Raw genomic sequence first — 26,958 nt, forward strand, 5'->3', positions numbered from 1 at the left:
CAGTTATAAATGATGTAGCCCTGTGCCAGGCTCTGGCTCTAAAGTTAGTAATGCTACAGAGGCCTGGAGGAATAAATATAGGCTAAAGTATCACAGCAGGGTAGAGGCATGGCTTTTAAACTACAACAGAAAAACACATGTTAATGTTGAATCATACATTTGTTATTAGGAATAAGGATTGCCAGATCAATTGGAAGCCAAAGGTTAATCTGTCATCTAGTGAACTGTATGCACTTTGTAGTATATTTGGTCATAAATAGTGAACTTACACATACATTATCTTCCTTGGATTTTATTATTTATCAAAAACTGGATGGGGGCTGTTTGGAAACATAGGAAAAACCTCTCATTCCATAATAGAAGCTAAAGTCGTTTGGATTTGCATGTAAATCTAAAAGTATTTGAATAGAAACAGCACAATTATAACCACAAGCACACCAGCATTTGTCATTTCTCTCATGCTGAGATAAATTTACTTTGTGTTTAATCTGAAAAATAGTAGGTAATAGCCGAAGTAGCTTATAATACTGAGACATTAATGGAGTATGAAACCAAAGGAGACACAACAAACCATAAAGTATGTTAGAAGCATTGTGGCTGGATAATAACCAAACGCTTTCTGTCAAACCCCCTTTCGGGAATATCAGTGGAATGTGGCGGTTACAGTTGGTTTCAGTCTGCAGAGGATGAATCAAGTCAATCGCTTTTTCTAAGGTTTTCTTTTATTCTTGGACATAGTTAAAGAAAAGCCAGCAGACTGTGCCGGTGCGCGCTGCGTAACTGCGCTGCTCACTGGGATCCGGGCGCGAAGAGGTTAAATCTCTTCTCAGGGAAACATTGTCGGGTCTATGGAGGGGGTAGAGAGGCGCATACCAATTGTCGAGGTATTCCTCTTTTCCCTTGAATGAAATGCTGTGGGTATGAATCCGTGTCTGCCCCCTCTCGCCTGAGGTCCGGGGGTCTGCGACGCGCGCTGGGGATCGGTTGGAGCTGAAACCGGGGGCGGAAAGTGATGGAAAAGTTGCAGTGATCTCGCGCGCGGATCTGCTGGATGAGGGAGGACGCGGGGCGAACTCGCAAAGTTTCCGATCTCGAGTGACAGATTCAGACCTGGACGGAGATAATGTGACTGCGGGGACGGAGCCTTTTCTTTTTTACGCGTGGACTTCTGCGTCTTCTCCCCGAGTTTCGAGCGAACTTTGAGTTTGCGCTGGATTTATTGTTCATCCTTTTTTCTCTCCTGCGCACAAAGGAACTAAATGATTTGAATGGGATCGTCTGGCTGGTCACTGAGCGCTTTGGCAGTAACGGGATGAATCCAAAGACAGGATAGAGCTGTTTCTGGTCATCCATGGTTTCGAACTATTCACTCCGGCTGAAACAGAACATGTGCTGATATCCCTGGAACTGTTCGAGCTCATTCTTATTTTTTTCTTCTCATCTGAAACAAGAAGCCAGCTCGTAATTAACTGCTCTGATCATTTGCTTTTATTTTCTGTGACCAACGAAGCAAATGTTAAATGTTCAAACTGTGGACTCTGAGATTTAGTTTTCCAGTTTGACATGAAGGAGTGGATGGCTAAGCTGCTTTTTGAATAATTTGGATTACACTAGGATATTTCCCATAAGAGAGGCGTTGAATGATGTCTCCAACTTTTATTGGATTTGCATTTCTGTTAGGAATTCTCCATGTGTGCTCAGGTAAGTTCATAAACATTATTACCAATAATCTGGTTTCTTTATGGGCTTTTATTTGAGTTTTACAAGTTGACCTATGAAACAGAAAGAGAAGAGGATAAAAACTAAAAATCCCAATTCCCAAGTTTTATAATTTGCAAAGCCAAAGATGTTAGTTATTCACATAAATGCTGAGCAAAGCAGTTTTATTTAATATAATTTATTGAAGTTTAAACTCCATGACAGGAATATGTCTTCCCAGTGAAAAATGGTCACTTCAGGGCATATGAACACAAACTTTCCCACCCATTAGAAAACACATCTTTCCACAGTGGACTTTTTGTTAAACACAGAGTTTTGTTTGAGGCCTCGCTCTGATAAAAACATGAGGCTCATCTCATGGTGAAGGCAAACATTTTTTGACACACAACTGTGATATTTTCCCTCTGGACCAAGAAAGTCAAACTCAGAGGAGTTGTCTAAGTTTTAAGAGCTGAGCACACACAAAGTCACACATGGAGTGCTGAAGCCATGTGGGATCAGTGGAGGCAGCAGCTATCATCGGTCAAACCGACAGCACAAACCCCAACGGAGACCAGGTTTCCATGCACGCCACCATTCTGCCCATGGATGATATTATAGCTGAGTGCAACATTTCCTTTTATTGTCTTTAAAATGGAAATCAGCTGCATATGAAACAAGGCAGGTTTTAATACATTTCTTTTTATTTTAGTGTTTTAACTCACAGTTGTGCCACTTCCAAACCTCATGTGGAGCAACATCAGCCTGGTTTCACTTGTCTAAGTCATGTGACGCCGTCTGTATTGTTCCTTATTATCCTTCACATTATAACTCCTCAAGCATCGCATCACATGGGTGTCTTCATAGAGCCCCTGGACCATGAGAGGGTTTTCAGGGTTTTCCAGGTCAGTTGCCTCTGAGTTATGAGGAAGTGTCTGCCACACTTTTACAAGTGCACAGCCCAGAATGCTGTTTTACACAAAGAGAAACAGCTAGTTTAAAGGGACAGTTCACCCCAAAAATTTAAATTCACTTATCATCTACTCACCACTGTGTGCCGACCGAGGGGTGGGTGAAGTGTTTGAGTCCACAACACACTTTTGGAGTTTCAGGGGTAAACAGTGTTGGAGCCAAATCCAATACAATTACAAAGTAACTGGGGACCAATTGTTTAAAACGTGAAAAAAACCACAGAAAAAGGGGAATTTGAAACTTCCTCCACTTCCTCACAGTGGTGAGTAGATAATGAGTGAACTTTTATTGTTGTGTGAACTAAGACGAACTAACTAGATAATAAAACATTTAAGAAATGATTAAAAGCAGATACACCCAGGCCCGTCCACTGCTGTTTAACACGTATCCAGCACACCTATTTAATTGCCTAAGTAGCTTTCCAGTGTAATTTGTCTTCAAGTTTAGACCTGAAAAGCCGTAATGACTTACCTGTCCAAAGTCAAATCCCAGATGTCCCTACAAGTGAAGTTTTTTCCGTGTGAAAGTCAGAGACCTTAAATCATGTCTCAAATGAAATGACTCTATTTTTAAAAGTGCATTCTGTAAGACATTTAAAACCACTATATGAGGTTGTTCTTCTGTGTCAATCTTTGTTTTAAGATCTTCATCATAAATGTCACTTCCTCGTGTGCTTCCTGAATTGGCTCTTTGTTAGTGTGGACGGGCACAGAGATGAAACGGGGGGGGAAAGCCTGTGACAACCTCAGTTTGAGGAAACACTGCAGCACCTAAACAGGAAGTCGGGTCAGAGGTGAGAGTCGAGGACTAGGTGGCGGCTGCTCCACCTCCAGCCGGGATCCTGAGCTCGAGCTGAGCCGGTAATGGTCCCGTCCTGTGGGAGAGACAGTCGGACACCGGGGTTTCCAATTACGCCCGGCTGTGGGGATGTTGTCTGGGGAGAGGCGTGAGAATAGAGCCCGTTACCAGAGATGGACTAGACTTCAAATGCTCCACAGGATTGGTCGTGGATTAGACACTAGTGTGGGGAAAATTGGATTATGTGCAGCTCGCGAGGAAAATAATTCATATTTGCTGGTAATTGAAGGGATAACAACTTCATTCTAGTGTAGAGATGGTATCTTATCTCTAAAGAAAACACTCTATGGTGTTTCGTAACATCTCCGCGGATCCCATCAAGATTGTTTCCAGATTGCTGGCGTGGCTGCAGTAAAGTATTTATACACCACTTCAATGTGTGAAATACAGAGAGAGAGATTGGAGGACCTTTGCCCCCCTTGTCCAACTTGCGGTGACGTGCTTATTGCTGCCTTGCTCCGTCTGAAGGCGGTAAATTGATACCTCCATACATCACGTCTCACTGTGCTATCAGGTGATCTGTCCTGCTGCTCCACACCAAATGGTTATCGCTCCTCAGAGGTTCGATTCCGATGAATGCAAGAGTTGGCTACACTTCTCCCCCTCAGGTTTACTTATAAGAACATTATATATCAGATTATAGCTGAATAACATCTGCATTCTTTCCTCTTTGGATGATTATATCCGAGCTCAGCAGTGAGTGTGTAACAGGGCTGATGAAAGTATGGACGGAGGGAGGGAGGAGGGTGTGTGGGTAATAAGCTCCAGCAGCACCGAGCCGTTGAGGTCTTGACAAATTGACTCGTAAGTGCTGATAAATTGCAGAGCCCCCCCCCCCCGCCTCCTACATCACGAGGCTGTGACAAGACACAGAAGGCTGCCGAGCCAATTAATGACCAGAGAGCACAGGTGAGACCCGTCTCTGTCTCCTGTCTCCTCCCTGTTACCTCTCACATGGCCCTGAAAGCACACTCATTAGAGCCGACCTCTTCCCTCCGCCATCTCTCTCACCTTCCCACTTATTTATTTTTATATCAGCGTCTTGAAAAATAGCTAAATTTTTTCCAGATAGGGCCCAAATCATGTTGTTTTTGAGGGTTTAACCTTCCTTATGGATGTTGGGTGAGAGCACTGCTGTTCACCTCTTTACCTGAGGTGGAGAAATCTCACACCTATGCGAGATGACAAGTGTCAGTATCTCTATAACTTCTGCTAATGCACATTAATCTGCTCCTAATCCAAATCAAGCAGGGTTTCACACCCTAAGATCCAGGATTAGCAAGATTTTGGCTTAGTGAAACCGCATGGAGGAATGTGGGGGGGGCGGGCGTTGGGGGGGGGGGGGGGGGGGGGGGGGGGGGGGGCAGCCCCGCGTCCTCTTCCTGTTCCTGAGAAACCGCGGCTAAGTCATTAATGAGTGACTAGATAAACATTTCAAAGCAGTTTGTCGGAGGGCAGATAAATTAGGCGGTGACTCCTAATGATCTGCCTTCCCCACACTGCTCTTCAATTAACCACCTAAAAGCACTGGTTAATTGGATTAATTAACAGATCCATCCGACGTCAATGGTTTTTGTAATTTGCCGTGGCTGCAGTCTGGCTGATAAGCACGTCAGCGAGGAGGACCGAGATCGTGTCAGGAAACTGTGACTCCGTCCCAGTGGGCCTCTCGTCAACCTCTCTGTGTGTTTTTAAATTCCTCCGAAACGAGCCGTGTGAGAACTGAGGTTGTTGACTCTATCCATGAAGTTGTGTGTCAGTCTCAGATCTAAAAGTGTAGCGTGAGACAGAGCAAAGGCGTCCTGCACCGAGAATTCTCCTGCAACACAACTTGTTATCCATAGCGGGAGATGTCTGATAGGACGAGGCAGCAGGCGGGGCCCGGGATATAGGCTGTGCTACACTCACGGGTCAGTCAGTATATATATATAGTTAATGCATCTTGTTCTGAACTTGACGTGGAGGACAAACATTCCCTATTGCCACTTGGTGCAGGAAGTGATAAATGACGTGTCCTCACCGGATGAAAGGTGCAGTCTGGTTTCCGTCTCGGCTCCCGAGTGACACGCTTAGAATTCCCACCGCTTTGCCTCCTGCTATGAAAAATGCATAAAAGCGTGTGTGTCGCAGACTCGGCGATACACGAGCAAATTACATAATGCTAATCCACATTTGATTCGACACCGGCATATGCATGTTTACTCCAATCTAGCCCTCGCCCGTGGATTAGTTTCCCCCATGACTCCACTAATATAGATGTGAGTGGGAAGGAAAAACAGAGAGGAGGGGTGTGTGTGTGTGTGTGTGTGTGTGGGTGGGTGGGGGGGGTGGGGGTGGTGGTGAAAGGGGGCTTAAGGAATCTCTTCATCCTTTTACCCATCCCCCTCATTTTTTTTGTTTTGTTTTGGCCCAAATTTTTTAAGATGTGCCTTTTTTTTTTGTGACTGGTCAGCGCAAAGCCTTTCTTGAATAAAGCAGGGGCCTGTGGGGACGGGGGGGCCACATTGTGTCGCCTTAACAGGGCGATTGTGAGGCATGGAGGAGGGGAACCGAAAAGCTTCACTGGGGACTGAGGGTGTGTGAGGAGGGTGGTGGAGGGGGGTGGGCGGCTACACACAAAGGCTACCCCATGGGTGTGGAGAGGGAGTGGGGGGGGGGGAGGTGTGTGGGATGAAGGTGGAGGACGGAGCAGTTAAAACACACCGTGATACATCAGCTCTGGGAGTTCTCTTGATCCGGCTCTCTGCGCTCGCCTTGCATGTTCTTACTGTTCCCTCGTGGCCCAGAATGTGCTGATGAGGGCGATAGCGGTGGAAAAAGTGTGAGGCAAGGGGATCCTGGTGTTGGTTTTTTTTTTTGTGTGTCTTTTAAAGGTGGACATCTGAGGGAGAGGTGAGGTGGATTTTCAGAAGTGCTGCGTAAATGAAAGGCTTCTGTGTGGCATTGAGGGTTCGGTACGAGCAAGCCTCCCTCGCGCGTCTAAATTCTGCCTGCTCAGGAACTCCCAGAAGGCTCGGGGGGGCCTGGCGTTTGCTGTGGTGGTGAAGCGATGCTACCGTGGGGTGCTCTCCACGCTGTGCATCTTAAAAAGGCTCAGCCCGCCCTCCCTTTCATTTCCACCACTGGGGAAGACTGAGCGATGGCATTGAGGACACTCTTTCCCCCAGTACCCTTCTTTTCTTTCTCCCTCCCAGAGCTCAGGCCTCCTCCCAGGCTCTCTGTGACCATTCTATCATTCTATTACCCCCTCATTGCAAGGCCGGGGTACACTTTTGAAATGCTAAACCTGTCTTTGGTTATAACTGACAGGGGGAAATAGTATTAAAGAGGCTGAGAGGAATAGATTAAATTAGCAGTTAAAAGAGAGACTGCTAATTAGTTGATTAATGTCTTCGGTTCCTCCCCCTCTCAGCTCTGCTGTTGTAGTTAAGATTTGCTCTGGTGACAAGCTCCCCCCCCCCCCTTCCATCAAAATTTACTGTTTATCTAAATTTTTTTAATTTAAACATATATTTAATCCTCACAGTGGAAATGATGCACTTAGAGAGTTGTGTTCAAAAGAGCTGCATCAGCAGTTTTATGCACAGGCTCCGGGGGGGCTAATTCTGTCACACAAAAGACAGCGATAAAACCAGGAGGGGCTCGCTCCATTTAAGAGGAAGCGCTGGAAAACATAATTAATGGGAAGGTGACCTTGAAATTCACTATTATAGGACTGCTTTTAGAGGCGCTCCCACCATTCAGAGGTTACCATGGTGAGGACAAATTCAAATAACTGGGTGAACTGGGAGATTAACTCCAATCCCGATCTGCTATGAGCTGTTCCTGCTTCCTGGAAGTGTTTGTGACATTGTTGTTGAATCAAGAAGTCACCTTTTCGAAAAGAACAAAATAATCCCAAACAGTTTCTCAATGTATTTGTTGTGGATAATGTGCATTGGTTTCACTTTCCACACAAACACCATTGAGCCCTTTGAGCAGGAATGATGCTTGCGCCTCAGACTGAAAGCTTCTGGATTTTCACCCTTTGAAAAGCTTTTAAACTCGACTTGTGTCCATTTTGAGCGACTTGCCGAGCTGTTTATCAGTTCTCCCCGTCACCTTTCAGTCTCCCTCCACTGTGCAGTCCTCCCTCTCATTCACTCACTTCCCTCTCTCCCTCCCACGTCCCCTTGCTTTGCTTGTGCAATGAAAGCCCTAATTGAATAACAATTGTTACCGGGTGAGGGACAGGTTCTTCAGGCTTTAAGCACAAAATTGCTTTTGAATTTGCGTGCGTGTCTGTCCTCAGGCCCAAATCGGAAGCTGCATAGCTCAGACTAATAATAGAGTCTTTAGGTTTAGAGCCTCACCTCCATTTCCATCCATGCACTTGAGTAATCTCAAATTTGTTGGGCTTATGAAGACACTGTTGCAGAATGTGTGAAGGTGCTCCGTGTTAAATGTCGTCCTACTTGACGGCTGTGATTCTTTCTGGCATTCAGCCCTGACAGCCAGTGTTTATCCCATCTCATTATGGCCTCTAATCAGAGCATACTATTCACTGTTGTCTCCACCTCACCTCGGCGCTGTGATGATAATGACGGCCGTCCTTTCAACATCTTCAAGTGTGTTTGGGTTCCTCTTTCCAAGTAGCAGAAGCCAAAAATATCTTTTCTTTACCCCGTGGATTTGATTGAGCTGCGTTAATGCCTCGTTTCTTTTCTATTTGCTTTTTTATCTTTGCGTGGTAGAAATGTGTCAGTTTTGATTTAGACCTCCAGCAGCTGTCATATCCTATTTGTTGTTTTTGTGGGATAACGCAGTTTTAGGGAGAAGTTAATAAAGCATAACGGTTGCAATGCAAACTCTATAAGGTGTTGTCTGTGATATCTGCCTCTTCAATGGCTGCCTCACTGTTGATACATCTTTAAATGAAGAATTTGAGTGGAATCAATGAATTGCTCAGTGTGGGTGTTTGACAGGCTGTTGGAGGGAGGGGTCTCTCCCCTCTTGCATTTGTCATCACAGCTGTCCTGCACAGATCTGACTCTCCTCCCCCTCCCCCTGTCTATCCAGCTCCAACAGGCTTTCGTCGACATTTTATTCAAATGTTTAACAAATTGTGTTTTGCCGTCAAACACAGAAAACTGACGTACGGTCAAGTCATTTTCCGTTATAGCATGAAAAGAAACTAGCTCCACTCTGTACCTGCACAGTTGTTATGTGATTTGAAGAGAGGACGTGGTAAGTGGTTGCTGGAAAGCAGACAGGCCACTGAGCAGTTGTCTGCAGAAGGAAATTTCTTTTTAATGCCAGACTGGGCACAGTCTCCCCTCTGTGGACGTCTAGAAAAAGGCCTCTTGGCAGACTTTGCCCCTTCATTAATTTTGACCAAATATTTACTGTGCATCACGTGGCATGCCTCATATCCCGCTTTCCTTTTTCCAGGCCAGGTTCTGAACATTTTGGGGCAATTTGTGTTCCATTTGGCTGGACGCGGGCCATGCCCCACTCAGCAGGCCCGTGCTGGTGTCTCTGGGTTCCTGCCACATGAGAAACTGGCTCCGCTGAGTCTTAACCTACGCTTCGCCTGTGGGAGCCACGTCTCACTTTAATAATACCTTGTATCCGCAGCTACAGCGCATGAACCATTCTTACATATATGCATGCACACAGGCAAACTTGCACACATTTACACTCTGCTGCTATGTGCTCCGTGCTTACCCTTTTAACCTAAAGGGCACCGGAAAGAATTGTGCCAAGTTTCTGTGCCCGGGCATAACCGCTTGTACCCACCGGCTGAATGCTGTAACTGAAATTTCCTTTCAACGCCCAGCTGTCTGAGATTGGCTCTAGAATGCGTTTGGCTGAACATTTAGAATAGTCCACACAAGCGGTTAAGGTCATCAGCTCTGCTCTCGGGGACTGAAACTGAACACCAGTATCAGCCGCTGCCATCAAGTAAATAACATTTAAAAAGCATTAGGTGCTTTTTGGCCGCGCCTGCCCCAATTCACTTTGGCATCTCATCAGAGCTGTTTCTTTTCTCTTGGCACCGAGCCCAAATGTCATACTCCGTGTGGCTGGGCCGTGCCAGCTGAGTGTGCTGCTCCTTCCTCCTCACCGCCCGGCGGCCCGCTCCCCCCCCCCCCGGCCCTCCCTCTGCACCGTGTCACCTCTCACAGTCCCCTCATGACCGGGGAGGAGAGAAGCTGCCTCCAGTTCTCCCAGTGACCTTGGGAGGAGCGGACTACAGCACCTTATTGTTTTGGACACGAAACTGAGCAGACAGCAGATTTGGAATTAAATTAAGCCTTATTTACATTAGCCCTACTGTGCTGGCGGTGCAATAATTGCGTCATAAAGTCTTTGAAACAGAGTCGCAACCGTCTCTTCCTCTCTTCCCCCTTTCAACCATGTATTTGTTTTTCAAAATACTGAACAAATTGCTTTTTCTGAAATACAATTTATTAATCTCCTGAGGATTGCGCGTCTTGGAACAAGTCAGCAGTGAAACTCTTGCCGTCCCCTGTTGGGAAATAAATGCGCCAGCCTATTCAATTACCCCCGCTTCTCCGATGCTGCTGTCGCGAGCTGCTTTGATGTATCATGGAGATTGCACCGGTCAAACCTCATTAAAAACTGGCAATGTTAGAAAACAAAAAATATGAGTAATTGCCCACTCGTGCTCCGCCGTGCTTCTTTTCGACGCATGCAGAAGCCTCCTGTTAGAGGAGCTGAGCAAAGCATCTGGGCTCCATTTTAATTACAGCTCTTTTCCCTGCTTCTCTGCTCTGCTGAATCAATGGCCTCCTCGATACTGGCGTTGGAGTTCTTTCAGGAGAAGCATGTGAGGGATTTCTCCTCGCAGGTCCTCGCACTGAATACTCAGGGTCAGCTCGAAGGTGTTTGCGAGTCTGATGGAAGTCACACTGTATGGATATGGATAGATACTGGACGGACTGGCACACACACACAACAGACTGACTCTCTGGTTGCAGCCATACTGCTCTGTTCGGTCCATCTGCCGGGTCTCCAGAGCCAATTTGATGGGCAGCTTCCTAACAAGCGTTCCAGTCTTTTCCACTGCAGATTTCCTCCCTGTGTCAGTGAATAAAAAAAAAAGCATAGGAGCTGAATTTATCCTGCAGGAATGAATTCTGCCCTTGTGGCCTTCTGCTGAGTTTGACAGCTTTTACTTTTGTCTAATGACACTCGCTGGAGTAGCACGGCATCGTGGAGGAGCTACAGCTCATCCACAATTGTGTCCCCTGGGTTCCTGATGAAAAATCCTTATTGTATAGAATGATTCCCTTATTTATGTATTTCCGCAGTCATTCCACATTGTGACTGAGAGTATATCTCAAATTACTATGGATATTTACATTGTGGGAGTGTAGCTTGATAGTTCCTGTTCAGGGGTTTTTGAAGACTGAGGAAACAAAGATCTCCTTCTTGTCTTCAGTTGACTTATGAGGTGTTTCACGAGCATCAACACTCCTTTATCATACACCCAGTCAAGGCTGGTGTCTCTTCCAAATGTGTCAGGCCTGTTTGGGAAAAAAGCCTGAAGCCGAAGTGGAAATACTGCTGCTATTGTCTTAGCTCCAGATGGGGGGCCCCAGAGCAGGATGGGCCCCAGCCTCCCAGAGGAGCACTGTGCTGCGCTGTCTCACTCCCAGCCTGGGCTGCATTGCCAGGGGAGAGCAAGGGATGTGTTTCCCAGCTGACACAGCCAGGAGCTGGGGCTGGTGCTCCAGGACTTTAAACCTCTGCTCAGGTCCTGATGAGCGATCCTGATAATGCCAGAGCCCCGGAGCTCGTGATGAACTGTGGCCCTGAGCATGGGACGGAGAGTCACCTGTTTATGATATCATCAATGCATTTCTCACCTCTTAATTGCAGGTGACAAATGAGCACCAGGGCAAACAGGGATAATAAAGCTCATAAAGTTTATTCGTTTATGTGGAAGTTAAGAAATCATCTGCCCTACTTTGAACCATTATGATTCCTGCTTGATATAAAATATATTTTCGGAACATTATGAGGAGAGCTTGGCAGGGACACCACAGTCGGCAGCCGTGTTATCTTTTATCACATTACTTCCTTATCTTTGCCCAACGTCTTAACCTTAATAACAACAAAGGAGCCTAGTGTCATGGTTTCATTATGTCTGCAGAGGCCATATATCACTCAAACATCAATAGCAGTGTCGTAACCCTCTGTAGAAACTGTTTCTATAACAACAAATACACATCAACATCAAATAGTGTAGCGCTGGGTTGCTGTGATGTGTGTAAACTTGCAGGCAGCGAGTTAGAGGTTTACTTTAATGGAGAAAAATAATCACAAATTTGGACAGTGGTCCTATTTCTTTGGAAACCTGATATGCGGTCTCAAGGGCTGCTCAAGTATAAGTGATGTAACCTTACCCCGTTCTGTTTGGTAAACGGAGACAAAGAGTTGAGGAAAGAGAGACGCCATGAAGATATCTATCATCCCCCTCCGCCCCCCCACCTCTGGCTCCCCCCCCTCCCATACACCCTCACACACAGGGCTCTAATCCTGCCTCTTAGGAGAGTAAGTGATAGCCTTGTGTAACATTAAAACAGGTCTGATCTGATGCAAAACCGCAAAGTCATTCATGTGACGCATTCCAGGGTTGGGATCCTGATTTTGAAACGGTAAAAGATTCGGTTTCACTTTCCCGTTAATGTCATCTGATCAGCAGGAGCACAGTGCCTCGGCTTTTCTCTCGGTTTCCGTCCCTCCCCTGGTTTCCACCTCTTATCTCTGCCCTCGCTCTCTGTTATCTTCTCCAGCTCCACAGAAAAGGGTGCCTTTTCTTTCGGCTCTCATTAATCGGCCGGCCCTGTCCCGGGCAGGCGTGGCTGCGGACTGTGCTTGCCTTCCCCCCCCGAGGGACACGCCCTCTGCTCTTATCTCTGCCATAAATCCCTCTTAAGACCCCTAATCACAGATTAATGGGGCTGTAGAGAGGGAGTGCCCTTCTGTGCTTAGCCTCCCTTATCACTGATCCATATTCTATATCTGCGCCATTGCTCAGCTGGTCAACTGATACGGGGTGTGATGATCTGGCCTCCTGCAACGTCTCTCAATTTCAACATCTGTCTTCATGATATCCTGCGACCTTGAAATATCCGTCTGGGGGAAATTAAACGTCACCGGTATATCGCTCATGCATTGACAAGCAATCCTAGTCTGGGATCATATGTTAGATGGCGAGAATCGGTCTAAACGATGTCCCTTTTATCATTGGCTGAAGTGGACACATTATCCCGTCTCCCTGCATCAGAGGACCACACTGACAACATCTCCGAACAGCCCCGCCGTCCCTCTCCCCTGTGATTACTCCGAGGGTGAAGGGCAGGTGCTTGGCTCCCTTCCTCTCCTTCACACTCTGCCAAGACGGAAAAAAGTTGTGAGAGACAGAGGCGCATTTACTCGTAAAGTCACTGAACCTGGAGTCATTACTGCAGCGAGGTGATTGTTTGTTTTGCCTGCCTCTCTGCCCCCCCCTCCTCCTCTCCATCTTTTTAGGTCTGTCCTTCATACACAGACAAACTCAAGCCCGGTGATTAGTAATAAAGATGCCGTGCACACGATGTTGCCTGTGGGGGTACATGAGCTCCTAATTGCAGAGGGCGAACATGCTGTGTTTGAGGAGTGACCCCGGCCCTGACAGCACTGACCCTGTCTGGCTGTTCCTTGTCCTGAGGCTGCTCACACTCAAGGTTGGAGTTCCAGGTTCCTCTTCTGTGCCTTCAGTCGGAGTAGTTGGATCGATCGCTGCCTCTGAGCCTCCGTGCTGCTACGAGCTTTGTAGCACCACAAAGACTCGTCGACGGTATTGCATTTTCTTGCAGATAACATCTTAACTATTCATATAAATGTTCTCAATGAAATTCTGCTTCTGCTAAGGTGCAGAGGCTTTATTATAATTACACACAACAGTGACGTTCCAGTAATAGAAATAGTGTTGATATATCCAGAGTGTCTTCCTATGTGGATCTGGTTTTATTATGATATACAGTATTTGCATGATGAGTCGATTGGAGATCAGTTTGACGGGGGGGCTCATCTCCTGGAATATAGATTCACAACTCATGTTGCAGAGGGTGAAATTCAAGTTTAGCCCTAAGACACAGATGAATCGATATGAAGCCGGTAGTCATAATGTTAATATACGATGTATGCCCAGTGTTCTAAAGGCCAGCAGATTGACCTTGGCTTCTGGAGCACCATTGCAAATCGCACGATAATGCCTTGTCTATCAGTGAATAGGGGGGGGGGGGGGGGGGAGTGGAGTCTGGTTTGCAGAATGGGCAAATACCCCAGAGGTCTTCCTGAATCGTGCGGTGCACACAGAGAGTGTGGGTACATGGGTCAATGTCTGGGTCTGGACCCTTGTGATGGCTGTATGGGGGGGGGGGGGGGGGGGGGGTATGAGGCTTCTCAATTCACTGAGCTTGTTCTTGCTGTCTGGCCCTCGCGGTTTGTTGTTCATTACTGAGATTGGTTTTAGCAGTGAGAGAAAAGTCACAGGGAATTGTAGGTTTTTTTAATTACCTCCTCAGCGAGCAAAAGCTCCCTCAAGCATAGTTTAACTTTGTGTGTATATGTGTGCGTGCATGCTTGTGTGTGTATGTGTGTGTGTGTGAGTGATTAAACATTGAAAAAAAAGAAACACACAGCGCTGCGGCAACTGTGAGGGTTAAGGGAGAAGAGCAGAATCTTGCCTCAGGCACCAATCGATTCCAATCCTTGCAGTAGAAGTCCCAGCTTCCCTTTGGTGAGGCTGTGTATTGCATTAGCTCATCTCACATTCTCTGTCTGGAAGCAAAGAAAGGGGGGTGGGGGGAGGGAAAGAGGGGGATAGAAAACAGGCGAGAGGGTGGTTGAAAGCGGCGGAGGAGAAGGAAGAGCAGCGCTTTGAAATGAAGGGCACGTTAGACGACTCAAAGCGAAGCGAGACAGAGATGCTGAACAGCCGGGCTCTGAAGCCGAGGCTGCACTCTGCTCCTCGCTGGTGTCGGCCTCAGATTTGGTCTTTGGGCGCTTCGTGTTAGCGACGGAGCGGAGTTAGCTCGTTTAATGGCGTGCACCTGTAGCGGGGGGGGGGGGACGTGGGACTGATTGACTGACTGACAGAATAATCCCTTACACCGCCTGTGTCTTTTTCCCCTGGCGAGAGGTAATGGGGCTGAAGTAAGTAGGGTCACTCGCGGTGTCAGATGGGATCAGCGTGGCAGAGCACACACACACACACACACACACACACAAACACGCTAGACACACAATGAATTCAATCAGGGACAAAGGAAGTATAATAGCATTATGTAAGTGATACTCGCAGACCCACTGCCCAAAACACACTCGCAGGGAGTCGGACACACAGCGTCTATTGTTACACCTCGGATGAACTGCTGAATATGCATCTACCAGCTGTAACACAATACTGTTTCTTTACATCAGTCTGCGTCTTGATCATGCGGATTCCATGTAATCGTGTACAGGGAGCAGCCACTGATCAAACACTGCACCGCCTGCTGCACAGCTCCCCTCAGCGTGGGCCCACATCTAAATAGTTAATGGCTCCCCCCCCCCATAAAACCCCAAACTTCAGACCATTTCAAATTAGAGAGGAACTCTCTCTGCATCAGGAAGGCAATGGGCAGATAGCGGTGCAGCTCTTCAAAGTCCTCTTTAATAAAACATATTAGTCTGCCTTTCCTGGTGGAGGTTGGCTGGTGGTATTGGTGCAGTGTGGTGGTAATGGCCTTGTGCAAAGTGAGCAGTGTGAGATCAGCTCCTGCCGGACCAATACGCTGTCAGTAGGCTGAAAACTGCAGATTACTAATGGGAGTTAATTAATGAAGCCCAGTTGTGCTTCAGACAACTCCAATAGCCCGTATGTATTTTTTAATAAACTTTATTCAGACTCAGATTTCAGACTTATTAATTTGCGCTAAAGGCTTGATCTGCCGCTCGCGCTCTCTCTCTCCCGTCTGTTTCTCTCAGAAATGCTTTAATCTCCACAGATATGTTTTTTCATTCCAACAGATTATCTATAAAATGACACGGAGGACAAACACACTTTCATAATTACAAGGATTTCTCACCGAGACTTTATCTTATTTGTAATTTAGCCGCTTAATTATGAAAACCCGACTGTTATGTGTAGAAATAAAAATTTTTTATGGCTGCTTCTTAGCTCATTGCCTCCATCAAGGAGGTTTTCATGTCTGTGTGTTTGTTGGTTAACAGGATTACGCAAAAACTACTGAACTGATTCCCATCAGGTTTTGTGGAGGGGTGGGGCATGACCCCAGAGAGAACCCATTCAATTTGGAACTGATCCGGATAAACGTGCAGATCTGGGAGATGTTTTCTTTTTTTTCATTTTCTTTAACGTGGCGAGATAGGGCGTTAGCCTTGGCAGACGTACGCACGATCCCAGCGCCCTTTTAGTTTGCTATTGCTGTCACTGCAGCCATAAACAACCACTGATATTTGTGACCAATAGATTTTGAAAATACATATACAGCATGAGACATTCCCAAGAAGGAGCCTGCATTTAGTCTCAAGGGACCGCCCAGTGTTTGTGTGAGATTTGTGTGAGAACAACTTGTATAGATGTTGCCCAGAGTCAAAACAAACTCATTTCTTATAAGTCATTTCCAAAAATGCTGCAAAGCCTTTGCTCATCTTAAACTGCGAATGACCCACAATCATGATGTCCTTGATTGGGCAGCTAGATTAATTATATTCCACTGACCACTCTACACATGTGTGTTGAGGTTATTAATCTCTCCACCGAGCTGTCACTAATTATGCTGACTTGACCTGAAATACGTGGTGACCACAGGAAGCTGCCTCCTCAGCACCAGCTTTCTGGGGGAATAGAGGATGGGCGGAGGGCACAGAAATGAGGCGGCGGTGCAAGTTCACTGAATGCTGGGTAAATTAATTGCAGGCCTCTGCCTCCAATTAGACCCGACTCTCTTTAATTGGAGCTGAATGAGCTCGCTTGCTCAGATACGGCAAGGAGGAAATAATTCATTCTCTCTCTCTCTCTCTCTCTCTCTCTCTCTCTCTCTCTCTCTCTCTCTCTCTTTCTCTCTCTCTCTCTCACACACACACACATACCTCATTCTCCCTCTCTCTCTCTATTGTGTGTAAAGGCACACAATGCATTCACAACCGAGTCCCACCCTCCAGGAATTAACAACAGGAAGCTAATTTGCATGTAAAGCAGGTTTGATAGCCACAGCTGACTAGTCAGAGAGCAATAATAATGACCCGAGATAGCACAGGGGTATTCACCCCCTTGCTACTGCTGCTGGCTGCTGTCTTCCTTCAACAATGCAATCTTGTTGCTGCTCCTTTTTTTTTTTTTTTTACTGCTAGGCTATTCACTGCACCTATATCATATCTTTCATCTCTTAATTTCCTTTTACCTTTAAGGTGCGTCATGCTCCTGTTTACTGTTGCCTTCTTTTCTGCTCTGTTTTGCTCTTTGAAGTGAACAATGACAGAGTCGCGTAGCTGCAGCAGTGCTCAGCTTTACTGAAGGAGCTGTTTCTGTAATTAAAGGGTGACTCCACACACAGATTGGTAGTTTATTTCGACTGTCCTCACTACTTTACTACTTATCAGCATTACCTGTTATTGTGCCTAAAAGACTATGTTCCACTACTTTCAAATAGTATTTTCTACACATACCCGTGTATCAGTACGCTCGTGTCTAAATAGTGCATGAGTCATCCTAACAGGCTCCATATTGATTCTCCAGAGTTGATTGAAAACATAAAAAGACATGATAGTATAACATGACATAAGGGTTAATAATTTATGAACATGGACATAAATATGGGCAGAAGTGAATGGAGGCTCAATAACCAGCTGCAACACAACTCTAGTCCCCATCTGGTAGAATGGTTAATGTGAGGTATTTAAAAGATGTCCACCATCAGTTGCTAATTACATCGCTATTGTTTTATTTCAAACTTTCCTCTTGAGCAAGACAACTTGGGCTCTGTGGCCTGTATCTGATTGAAACAGTGGAATAATGATTCCCATTCAAATCGATTAAAACTGTACAAATGATTCCAGTTGTTAACCTTCATCTTTGTCATTTTCTCCTCAGGATCTCGTCTGCGCCAAGAGGACACCGCACCCAAGATTGTGGAGCACCCCTCTGACCTGATAGTTTCCAAAGGGGAGCCCGCCACCCTCAACTGTAAGGCAGAGGGTCGTCCAACCCCGACAGTGGAGTGGTACAAGGATGGAGAGCGAGTGGAGACGGACAGGGACAACCCCCGTTCTCAGCGCATGCTGCTGCCCAGCGGCTCCCTCTTCTTCTTACGCATCGTCCACGGGCGACGGAGCAAACCGGACGAAGGCTCCTACGTCTGTGTTGCCCGCAACTACCTGGGAGAGGCCGTGAGCCACAACGCCTCACTGGAAGTAGCCAGTAAGTGCAGCATGTTTTTCTGTTTCTCCCTTGGCCTCTAGCGTGGGTGTGAATTTTAGAGTTTGGGTTTAGATGCGGCTGAATAGCAGGCTCCAGTTTCTTCCACAGTTTCTGTAGTCAATGTGTTCATTGAGTTGGATAATCTCTCAGGAGATGGGCAGGATGTGTTTGCCCCAGCGGGTTCTGCAAGCCTGCAGAGCCTTGGGGGAGAAGTGGCCTGATCATTCCAGGGTGAGTGCTCCTCTAAAGGGCCCTTGGTAGGTGGTCAGGAGCCACAATGAGAACAAAGCCCTTTATGTTTTGGCTCGGCTTCTACTTTTTGTCAGAGAGGTAGCTATAAATAAAAGTTGTTTTGTGGAAAGAAATGAGGTTATTGCATTTGGGTTTAGTCCTTGTTTAAGTCATCATTTCAGTTAAGAGATCGTAAGGAATTTGTTTATCATCAGCTCTCGTGCAATGCCGGGCCAGCTTTGATGTGAAGTGGACTAAAACATTCCTGGGGCTCGACATGCAGGTTCTGAGACATATTAGCCAGGAGAGTAATTGGCATCCAAAGGGATATAATGTAGGAAGAGTAAATAATGGTCATTCTCTTTTTGTAAGTGGTGACCAGTGTTGACAAATCTGTTCCCATGATTCTTTAAGGGGCGGCTTTCACTGGTGAGGTCAGCTCTTCAGATATATTATCTCTCTTTGCTCTCTTGACTGGCTGAGAGCGGCGGCTGAGGAGGAAAAGCTCCGATATCAACCGCTCCTCCAGCATGCCCAGAGGCTGTCACCAAGCCGCTCACTGTAATCTAATCAAGATGGGGAAAGAAACAACGGTGTGTGTGTGTGTATTAGTGTGTGTGTGCGTGTAACCGAATGACATGACTGGGTGTTGCATGGGCTGCTGGTGTATTGAGTGTAATGGTCTTTGGTATGAGGTGTTAGTCAGATCGAACATGACTTCCTGCTGTGTATTTTGAATTTAAGCTGGAGCGCACAGATGAGACTGTTCTTGTGCAAATGTGTGTTGGCCATATTTCAGCTCAGTGAAATGTAAAGTGTGAAGCTTCATGCAGATCAGAGGCCTCCTGATCATAAACTGGGATTCGTATGGTGTATTTTATGAGCTTTGCTTTTGAACTGAGCAGAGAAGCGTCCATTCAGATGATACATACAGAGGAGATGAGTGGAAGAAATGAAAAGAGAGGTGCAGAGCGGTGGTCAAATAAGAGAAGAAATATTGTGTTTAGCTAGGTGGATTTTTCAAGAAAGAAAAACAAGACACTTGGCAGGACATGTGAGGACCAGAGTACACAGCGCCGTTGGCCCAGTCTCAAGTTTGGGCTGCTTATTCTGTATAAGGTTCAAACAGACCCATAATGACAAGCCACTGTGCTCCAGCCCTCTCTCTCCTCCGCGCTCAGTTGGTGTCTCGCACTCCCGTCTCTGCAACTCATGCTTAACTACGTATAATTATGTTGTCGGAGCAACCGGGACGGAACCCTGCCGGAGAAAAAGAGGCCTATAGAAGAAAAAGAAAAGGAAAAAAAAGAAAACCCCAGAAACGCTGAGATTTCTGAGTGAAGAAACGGCTCGCCATGAATCTGACTCATGAGGGTACTTGAGAAAGTTCTCTGGACTCCTTGATGTCATTAAAGATGCTCGTCATGCCAATACTGTTCTGTGCTGAACATTGTCGACAGTGTGTTTAACTCGGTGTCAGAGTGAGTTGAGGGCACCGTTACAAGCTTTTGATTTCCAATGAGACGCCAAAGCGGGAAGTCGCGGTTTTAATTGTGTTTACTTTGTCAAGCTCTCACCGCTCACGTATTCGCTTTTAAAAGCTAAAAACACAGCTTTTTGGAAACGCTAATCTAAAAGCCTGGCTTCGACAGTTTCCCTGGCTCACCAGTGATTGTTAGCATAATCCAAGTTTCAACAAGTCCTGTTTTGCCAGGCTAGGAGCGCTAACCCAGTTTGTTTGGTTTATCATTAACCACTTGTACAGTGCAGCCCACAATCTCTATATCTCAGCCTCTTAACCCAAAGCCTAAGCTAATGCACTTACCATGAATCATGTTTGCCTTGTGTTTTAAAATGAGCTGAGGCTGGGATTATTCTTTTGTTCATGTTTTCTTTTTCTCTTCAAATAACAAACTTTTGTGCAAAAAGACCATTGATAAGGAACTAAGGGCCACATTGACCTATATTCTCTTTAAAACAATTTTCTATGAATTCTCTGACTTTAATAGGAAACCATTTAAAATGTGTTAAAACTTTTAAAAGCTCTCAAGATTGAATAAAAAAATAATGCATTGCACATTTTAAATCCATAAAAACTTTGGATGCTGTTCTCATAAACGTGCCAACTCTTATTTAGCATTCATTGTACAATACAGTATGTTTGCGGTATTCTCTGTGATAGGTCAGAGGAGTTTTATCCATTGCTCTGCATGAGGCCCCGAGAGGCTCTATGAATAGCTTGTTTCCCTTCTCCTGGACGCGGAGATAGTAAAGTGAGGTAATGGACGGCACACTGCTCCACTCGAGGAAGGCGATAACCTCAGGGCCTGCTGTCTAGTGGCCTGGCCGACTGCACCGTGCTGACCACACTGCGCTGGCTGCAGGCCTTGTATACACATGCAGACTCTGCTCTCCAGAGGAAGGGTTTACTTTTTTTTTTACAGCCAGTAACAACAGAAGCAAAGAGACGTTGACTCGAATCTGGCCCGGCGCTTATATCACTGTTCAACCGAGTTTATATGTGACTCTCATTGATCACGATGCTTCCGTGAAATCTCTGTCAGCATGAGCAGCCAGCTGGCTCCACTGACTCTGATTAGTGGGGGGAAGGTCGGGGGGGCGTCGGATGTGTCGAAGCAGGCAGGGTTCATTCTGACAGATTTGGGGCCATTCCTAAGGGTCATCTGCCGAGCGGAGGACAGTTGGCTGGCATGCGCCACTCCAATGGCACCACCTCCAGCGCCACCTCCCACTGATCCGGGGTCCGCCTGTCTCGCTCGCAGGAAATCCCTTGTGCTACATCTGTTGGCTCTCAAAGACTTGCGGTCTTTAATGGTGTCCTCTGCAGCTCAACTCCTCCCAAAATGAACCCCCCCTCCTCTTGACACAAACCATCTGAGTTTACTCTATCTCACATTTCCTTCTTCCCTGCACTCACCCGTCTCTCCTCCCGACTCTTCATTATTCTCTGCTGCTATCTACAAGAACAAGCCCTGCCCCGGTACCAGGCTTTTCCGACTTCTATTTATTTTTCGTTCAACTACTACAAGAGTGACAATACGGTGAAGCACCGATCTGTCCATCTATTTATTTTTGAGTGTTGTGTAGACGGCATTTAACCTCTTTTCTCACTTTGGCCAATAATTAGAAGTTTCCGACATAAATTGAGACAATGAGTGGAAGTAAGAGGAAGTGATGTAAGGCATAGAAACACCAAAGAATGAGCGGCTGATTAAAAACAAGAAAATACAGGACAGCTAAAGCAAGGCAGGATCAGGAGTTAGAGCGCTGGCAAGCTGCCAGGAGACCAGAGGCCGAGTGTGTTCCTGCGCTGTGGCAGTTATTTGTCTCAGGGAGGTTTCGAGCAAATTGGTGAAAACGGCACAGCCAGGGTCTGCCTCAAGAGTCAACATGCAGCCGAGACGTGGGCTCCACACCACAGAGGCTTTTTGGCCTCCGCTCTAATTTGTTTTATGTTGGAATGCAGACCCCTATCCACAATCTCAAGGGCCAGTGGTGTGCGTGTGTGGGTGTGTGAGTGTGTGAATAAGAGAAAAGTCTGTTGTAACAGAGTGTAACAAGGTTTACATGCATGCTGTTGGCTTTAAAACAAATCCCAGAGTATTTGATGAATTATGTCTTGGTTTTAGTTGATCTTTTTCTGAATAGTCGTTGGGTGTGTGCTGCTGGTCGAGGCTATTTTAGTCCAATGCCGTTAATCTTGAAATTACAGTACATGGGAAACAACTGGCTTCTGTCTAATTACAGTCCCCATCAGCACATAACTGTTCGCTAGACTATGTGAAACCTCTGCCGAGAAAATATGTTCAGCACATGCACGTCGACCCGTCTTCTAGCAATCCATATATGTGGAAAACAGTTTTTAACATGCACTCTGCGTGTGCTCTGCTCAACCTAGCATATTTACCACTTCAGGGTATTTCCATAAATCAATGCAATACATGTAATTAAACCAAAAGCGTCTATTTGCTGCTGGTCAATACTTAAATGTCATCTGGAGTGAAGAGTTTCTCCGATACGCTGCAAGATCGACGCGTGTGGCGACCCTGATGGCACGATCTGCTTGTTAATGTGGTGGACGCGTACTTTCAAACTTTGACTTCATTCATTAAACATAACATCAGACACGAACTTGGCTTATATCTCGGCCGACATAACTCGCCTTAAATGCACTTGTCACTCCTGCTGTGGCGGCAGCCTGGAGTGAAGGGGAAGGAGGGCGCCCACGTCTCTTTCAGTCATGTAAGAATCTGTCAAGTGTCACGGCAAATTCAGGATTTTCTGAACATGTTTTTTTTTTTTTTTTACAAACACAAGCGTGACCTCGCCCACACATCCCCCCCCCTCCCCCACCAAAACTAATACTGCTGGCTAGATGAGAGGCCAGGCGGTGAAAATGCTCAGCGAGGGAATAAGCTTTGAGCTGTTTTACAGCAAACACTGGCACCACGCCTGAAGAGAACACACATCCTGCAGAGGGAGAGAAAGTAGCATGACCGGTTCGATTTGTATTCGACTGTAGGTAGAACGGGCGATGCAGGACTTCCTGTGTTTGTGTCTGTGGTTTGATTCCATCAATCTGTCAACATGTGTAAACTGGTCCGGTGAACAATGTCTGAGCAGAGAGTTGTGTGAAGGTGTCTGCACCTGAGCTAAAGGGGCAGGTGTAAAGACGTGGGTAAAGAAGAGCCTGCCCAAAGTCCCATCCGTCACTCCAGGCTCCCCCGTCTCTGACAGCCCACTGGGCCAAGAAAGAGAAGAGACAATCCCCTCCTGAAGTACACTTGGAACGTTTTTTCAACAAAAGAACAAATGACGATAAAGCTCGGAACCGTTAGAATATTTACTTTCATGTAATTTCCACTCTGAATCGTTATCGTTTGTGTTATCAGTTTATCACCAGTGGAATTTACTGTGGAGGGGAAATTGCACCATAAAACAATAAACAGACCTTGGGTAAATAAGGTACTTTTCTTTTTAAAGGCAACTTAAAATACCTTTCAGTCGGTGACAGTGGAGTGAGTCTCTGTAGTGTGATACATATTTGCCTCTTTGATCTCGCCCTCTCTCTCTCTGTGTATAAAAATAGGAGGCTGAAATGCATTAGATGTGCTAAACACAGCTGTTTCACACTGACTTGTTTTTCCCCCCCGCTCAGATCTGAGCTCTGTGCATTCATGTAGGAAATGTCTCTGTTAACAAGGCAGGGGGAAGCTGACTTATGGATCCACTTTGAGCACTTTCTTCTGTTTTCTGCTGAGTTTTTTTTTTGGAGCCCGTCCATTTACAGGCTATGACATTTCCCAGATATCTCGGGAGCGTCTTTGAAAGAAGTAGTGCCACCGCTCAGCCTGCTTTCTGGGTGTCCCCCCCACCCACCCAAAACATGTGCGTCAGAGCTTTTCTCTCCCCCCCCACCGTCACCACAGCGACTGCTTATTCATCTCTGTGTAATCCTTGGCCCTGGCTACGGTGCAGCACACACATGGGAGGGATGGGCGCTGGGTCCCGGGATAGTGAAGTATGATATTAACATTATGAAGTGGTTGTCTAGAGTAGATAAGATACAGTACGTGAGCTCTTGAGTTCCAGTCCTCTACGACCACTCTGGTGGACGACTGATAGCCGAGTACCCTCACTTCCTCTCCTCTTAAAAACCGCCCATGTTGTCCCTGTGCGTGTGCATCTCTCAGTGTGCAGTTAGTTCCTGTTTATGTGCAGCCTTTATCAATTTCTTTCCATATTTGTTGGAGGTGTGTGTCTGGCCCTGATCCATGTGTGATAAATGCTCTTGGTGGTAAGCTGTGTGTCAGTGCTGGTGAGAACCAGATGAATGGATGCTGCTGACTCTAATCTCCACTTCTTCTGCCGGGACCTGGGTATTACTCTTGTTGGGAGGTGTAATCTCCTCTTGGTCTGGAGCCTCGCCCGTGGCTGGAGAGGCTGCGCGCATGTGTGTGTGTTTGCGTGTCTGCGAGGGCAGTGTGTGCGTACACGCCGGCATTCTGGTGTCTGGTCATATGACGAGGCGTTCTGCTCTGCGGACATGCTCTGGTTATTAAACCTGGGTTAAGCCTTTACTTGAAACCTTCTATCATGCTCCTCGATCCGAGACGATGGAGTTAAGGAGGATTAAGGGGTTTGGAGACTGGAACATCAGCGATTTTCAGCCAACATTTTGGCAAAGTTAGAAAAATGTGCACAAGGGGCACACTCTCATCTTAAGGTGAGCGTGCACAGACCTTGTGACGGCCGGACAGTCCCCCCTCCTCGTCTTCACTGTTTACTTCCAGCAGACAGGCCGCCAATTCACCACCAATTGATACTTTATCACGTACCCTCTAACTCTCAACCAACGGTAGACACCCGGCTGTGAACTCCAGGAAAAGTTCAGCACAGGCAATGAACAAGAGCAGTGAAATGTCAGACACATACTCGACAGATTCGCCCCCAAAATACTGATGGGTTTCACTTGGATGTTTAGGTGACATTGACAATGAACTGCAGCATCTTTGATATGAGTATACGGCTCACATCGTTTATTTATCTGTTAAATTGTAGATTTGTTGGGTTCGCTGAGGCGGTGGGTAGCAAGGGTTTGCTTGCAGGTTGTTCCTCTTCAGATTCAGTGTAGCGATAACACGAGAAAGAGTCTGTGGTGCTGTATCAGCCTTCATCTGATGTATGTTCCCTTTCTCTCTGTTTCTCCTTCTACTTTCCACCCACTCTCACTCTGCCTCCTGTGATATTGATAGAGAGACAAAGGTTGAGGCAGAGAAAGAAGAAGAGAATGGGAGAAGAAGCAGGAAAAGAAATAGAAGTCTGAAATGTTATCAGACTTGTAGCATGTTCTTTGCCCTGGAGCGTGACAGACAGGAAGAGCCGGCGAGGTAAGCACTAGACCCAAACACTGATAATGATCTGCCTTCTGCTATCTGACTACAAATGAAATGCAATCTATTTGCTGTTGACGGTGGATAGTCGCAGCCCTGCCGTCAGTCAATGACAAAGGCAAACAGGGGAAACATGATGGCATCCAATTGTCATCTAATTGCCCTTGGTTGCCGGGGAAGCTAATCTGATCATCAATGCAACAATTGGGAGAAAATTGCTTTCTCCTTGTCGTGTCAAGGATACACAAGTGGGTTCTAAAATAGCAGTGGTATGAGTGAGAGCTGATGCTCATTATCGGCGTGTCGTTCTTATGCAAGCTCTGTTGTTATCATGACCTTTCTGTAATGCCCACAGTTCATTTCTAAACCCTGGACACTCGGCATACTTGGTCTCACGTTACAAATAAAGGGTTTGACTTCATTACCACAGTACTAATGACGAAGGACGTAAAAAGAAATGGAGGAACAAAAAAAAGCCACAAGCTGACACCGCACGTCATTGAACGCGTGCAGGTCAGATCAGCGAGGAATTGTTGAAGTATCCGTCTGGTCCCATTAACTTGGAAAATGTAGTTTACGCACCTCGGGCTCAGCCAGCGAACATAATCATCCTCCTTGAAGTGTATGTAAACACATACAATAGTCTAATTAGGACCACGAGGAGAAGGGGTGCTTGAGCGAGCGGTGAATAGAACAGATACACCCTCACCTCTTCTTTGTGCCGGCTTGACCTTTCTGAACAGGGTGTGGCAAGGACACAAAGGGATCCCCATGTAACCATATACTGCAGAGAGTGGGATAAAAGGCAGACAGGGGGGACGTCATGTGTAAAAGGAGAAAAGTGGAGAGGATCCATTGAAAATTCAAACAGTAGTCAGTGTTGCTGTGGGTAAGTTTGAAATATCTGACATCTGACTCAGTGGGGACCCGGTATTGTATGACCATAGTGCTGCTGTTAGGCTCCGGGGTGACATTTCTATTCTCCCTTTCCAGACCCCTCTCTCTTTCTCCGCCTCGCACTAGTATCAGATTCTCATCTATCAGTGGTGCCTCGGCTCCTTTTAGCCAATTTTTACTATCTGATGGATGGGATAGAAAGACCCTTCATTGACTGGCAGGGACATAACTAGTCTTTTCCCCATAGTTCTTCACATCCCTGAAGATAACCAAGGCTAAAGCACTAATGCTGGTTTGCAAAACTTATTTTGTCAGTGTGTTATTCTTGTATCTACCCGTACTGCAGTATTACTTTCAACCTCACCACTTCTCCAGAGTCTTGCAGTGTATCACTTGCACCATTTTAAGCTGTTTTGCTTTCTATGCCAGCATCATGCCGATAGTCGTGGTGTGGAAGCAGATGATCTTGGGTCCTGGCCTTTGCGTCCAGCCTCGTTTTTCCCTGCCAATGGGATTAGGGGAGAGTGCCGACTCTGCAGGTGGAGCCTGTAAGTTAATTTACCCCACTGTTTGGAGCTATAATAGCTTATTGATTGCCTGACAGAAATGCAAGAGGCAGCATGGAAGGGCAAAGAGAGAGGAGAGAATAAGTTAATCATTGCTCAGTGTGTTGCCAGGATTTAATCACATTACCCAGGGTTCACCACTGCCATGTAAATTCACTTTCAACCTCCGAGGAGTTGGAGTGACTGCTCTGGGTACGAGGGGACCATCCTGATCTCATGAAACCTTTCCTCAGCTGGGGCCCGGTCCCTGTCGGCCTGGTACTCCCTGCCCTGCACCCGCCTCAATCCTCAAGGTTTCAAGCTACCTGCCCAGGGGCCCGGCCTAATTTATGTTAAGCTGTAG

General features: G+C 46.4%; 1 protein-coding gene across 1 annotated transcript; it reads left to right on the forward strand.

The window, feature by feature from the left end:
- The first annotated feature begins 659 nt into the window (after positions 1-659).
- On the forward strand, positions 660-26,958 carry LOC128440465 (roundabout homolog 2). Its single transcript, XM_053423193.1, has 6 exons — positions 660-1,701; positions 17,681-18,007; positions 18,049-18,053; positions 18,158-18,264; positions 26,479-26,597; positions 26,849-26,958. Exons 1-6 carry the CDS (start codon positions 1,641-1,643, stop codon positions 26,956-26,958), a joined length of 729 nt encoding a protein of 242 aa, XP_053279168.1. The 5' UTR covers positions 660-1,640.

The sequence above is a fragment of the Pleuronectes platessa genome, chromosome 5 (genome assembly GCF_947347685.1).
Source record: "Pleuronectes platessa chromosome 5, fPlePla1.1, whole genome shotgun sequence".
Classification (NCBI taxonomy): domain Eukaryota; kingdom Metazoa; phylum Chordata; class Actinopteri; order Pleuronectiformes; family Pleuronectidae; genus Pleuronectes; species Pleuronectes platessa.

What these genes read in the sequence shown, in the direction of transcription:
- LOC128440465 (XM_053423193.1), top strand. Translation starts at nt 1,641, where the DNA reads ATGATGTCTCCAACTTTTATTGGATTTGCATTTCTGTTAGGAATTCTC. An exon ending in GCTCCTCTAAAGGGCCCTTG is followed by an intron (nt 18,265 to 26,478) that starts GTAGGTGGTCAG and finishes TTTCTATGCCAG; the next exon opens with CATCATGCCGATAGTCGTGG. An exon ending in CGACTCTGCAGGTGGAGCCT is followed by an intron (nt 26,598 to 26,848) that starts GTAAGTTAATTT and finishes ACCTTTCCTCAG; the next exon opens with CTGGGGCCCGGTCCCTGTCG.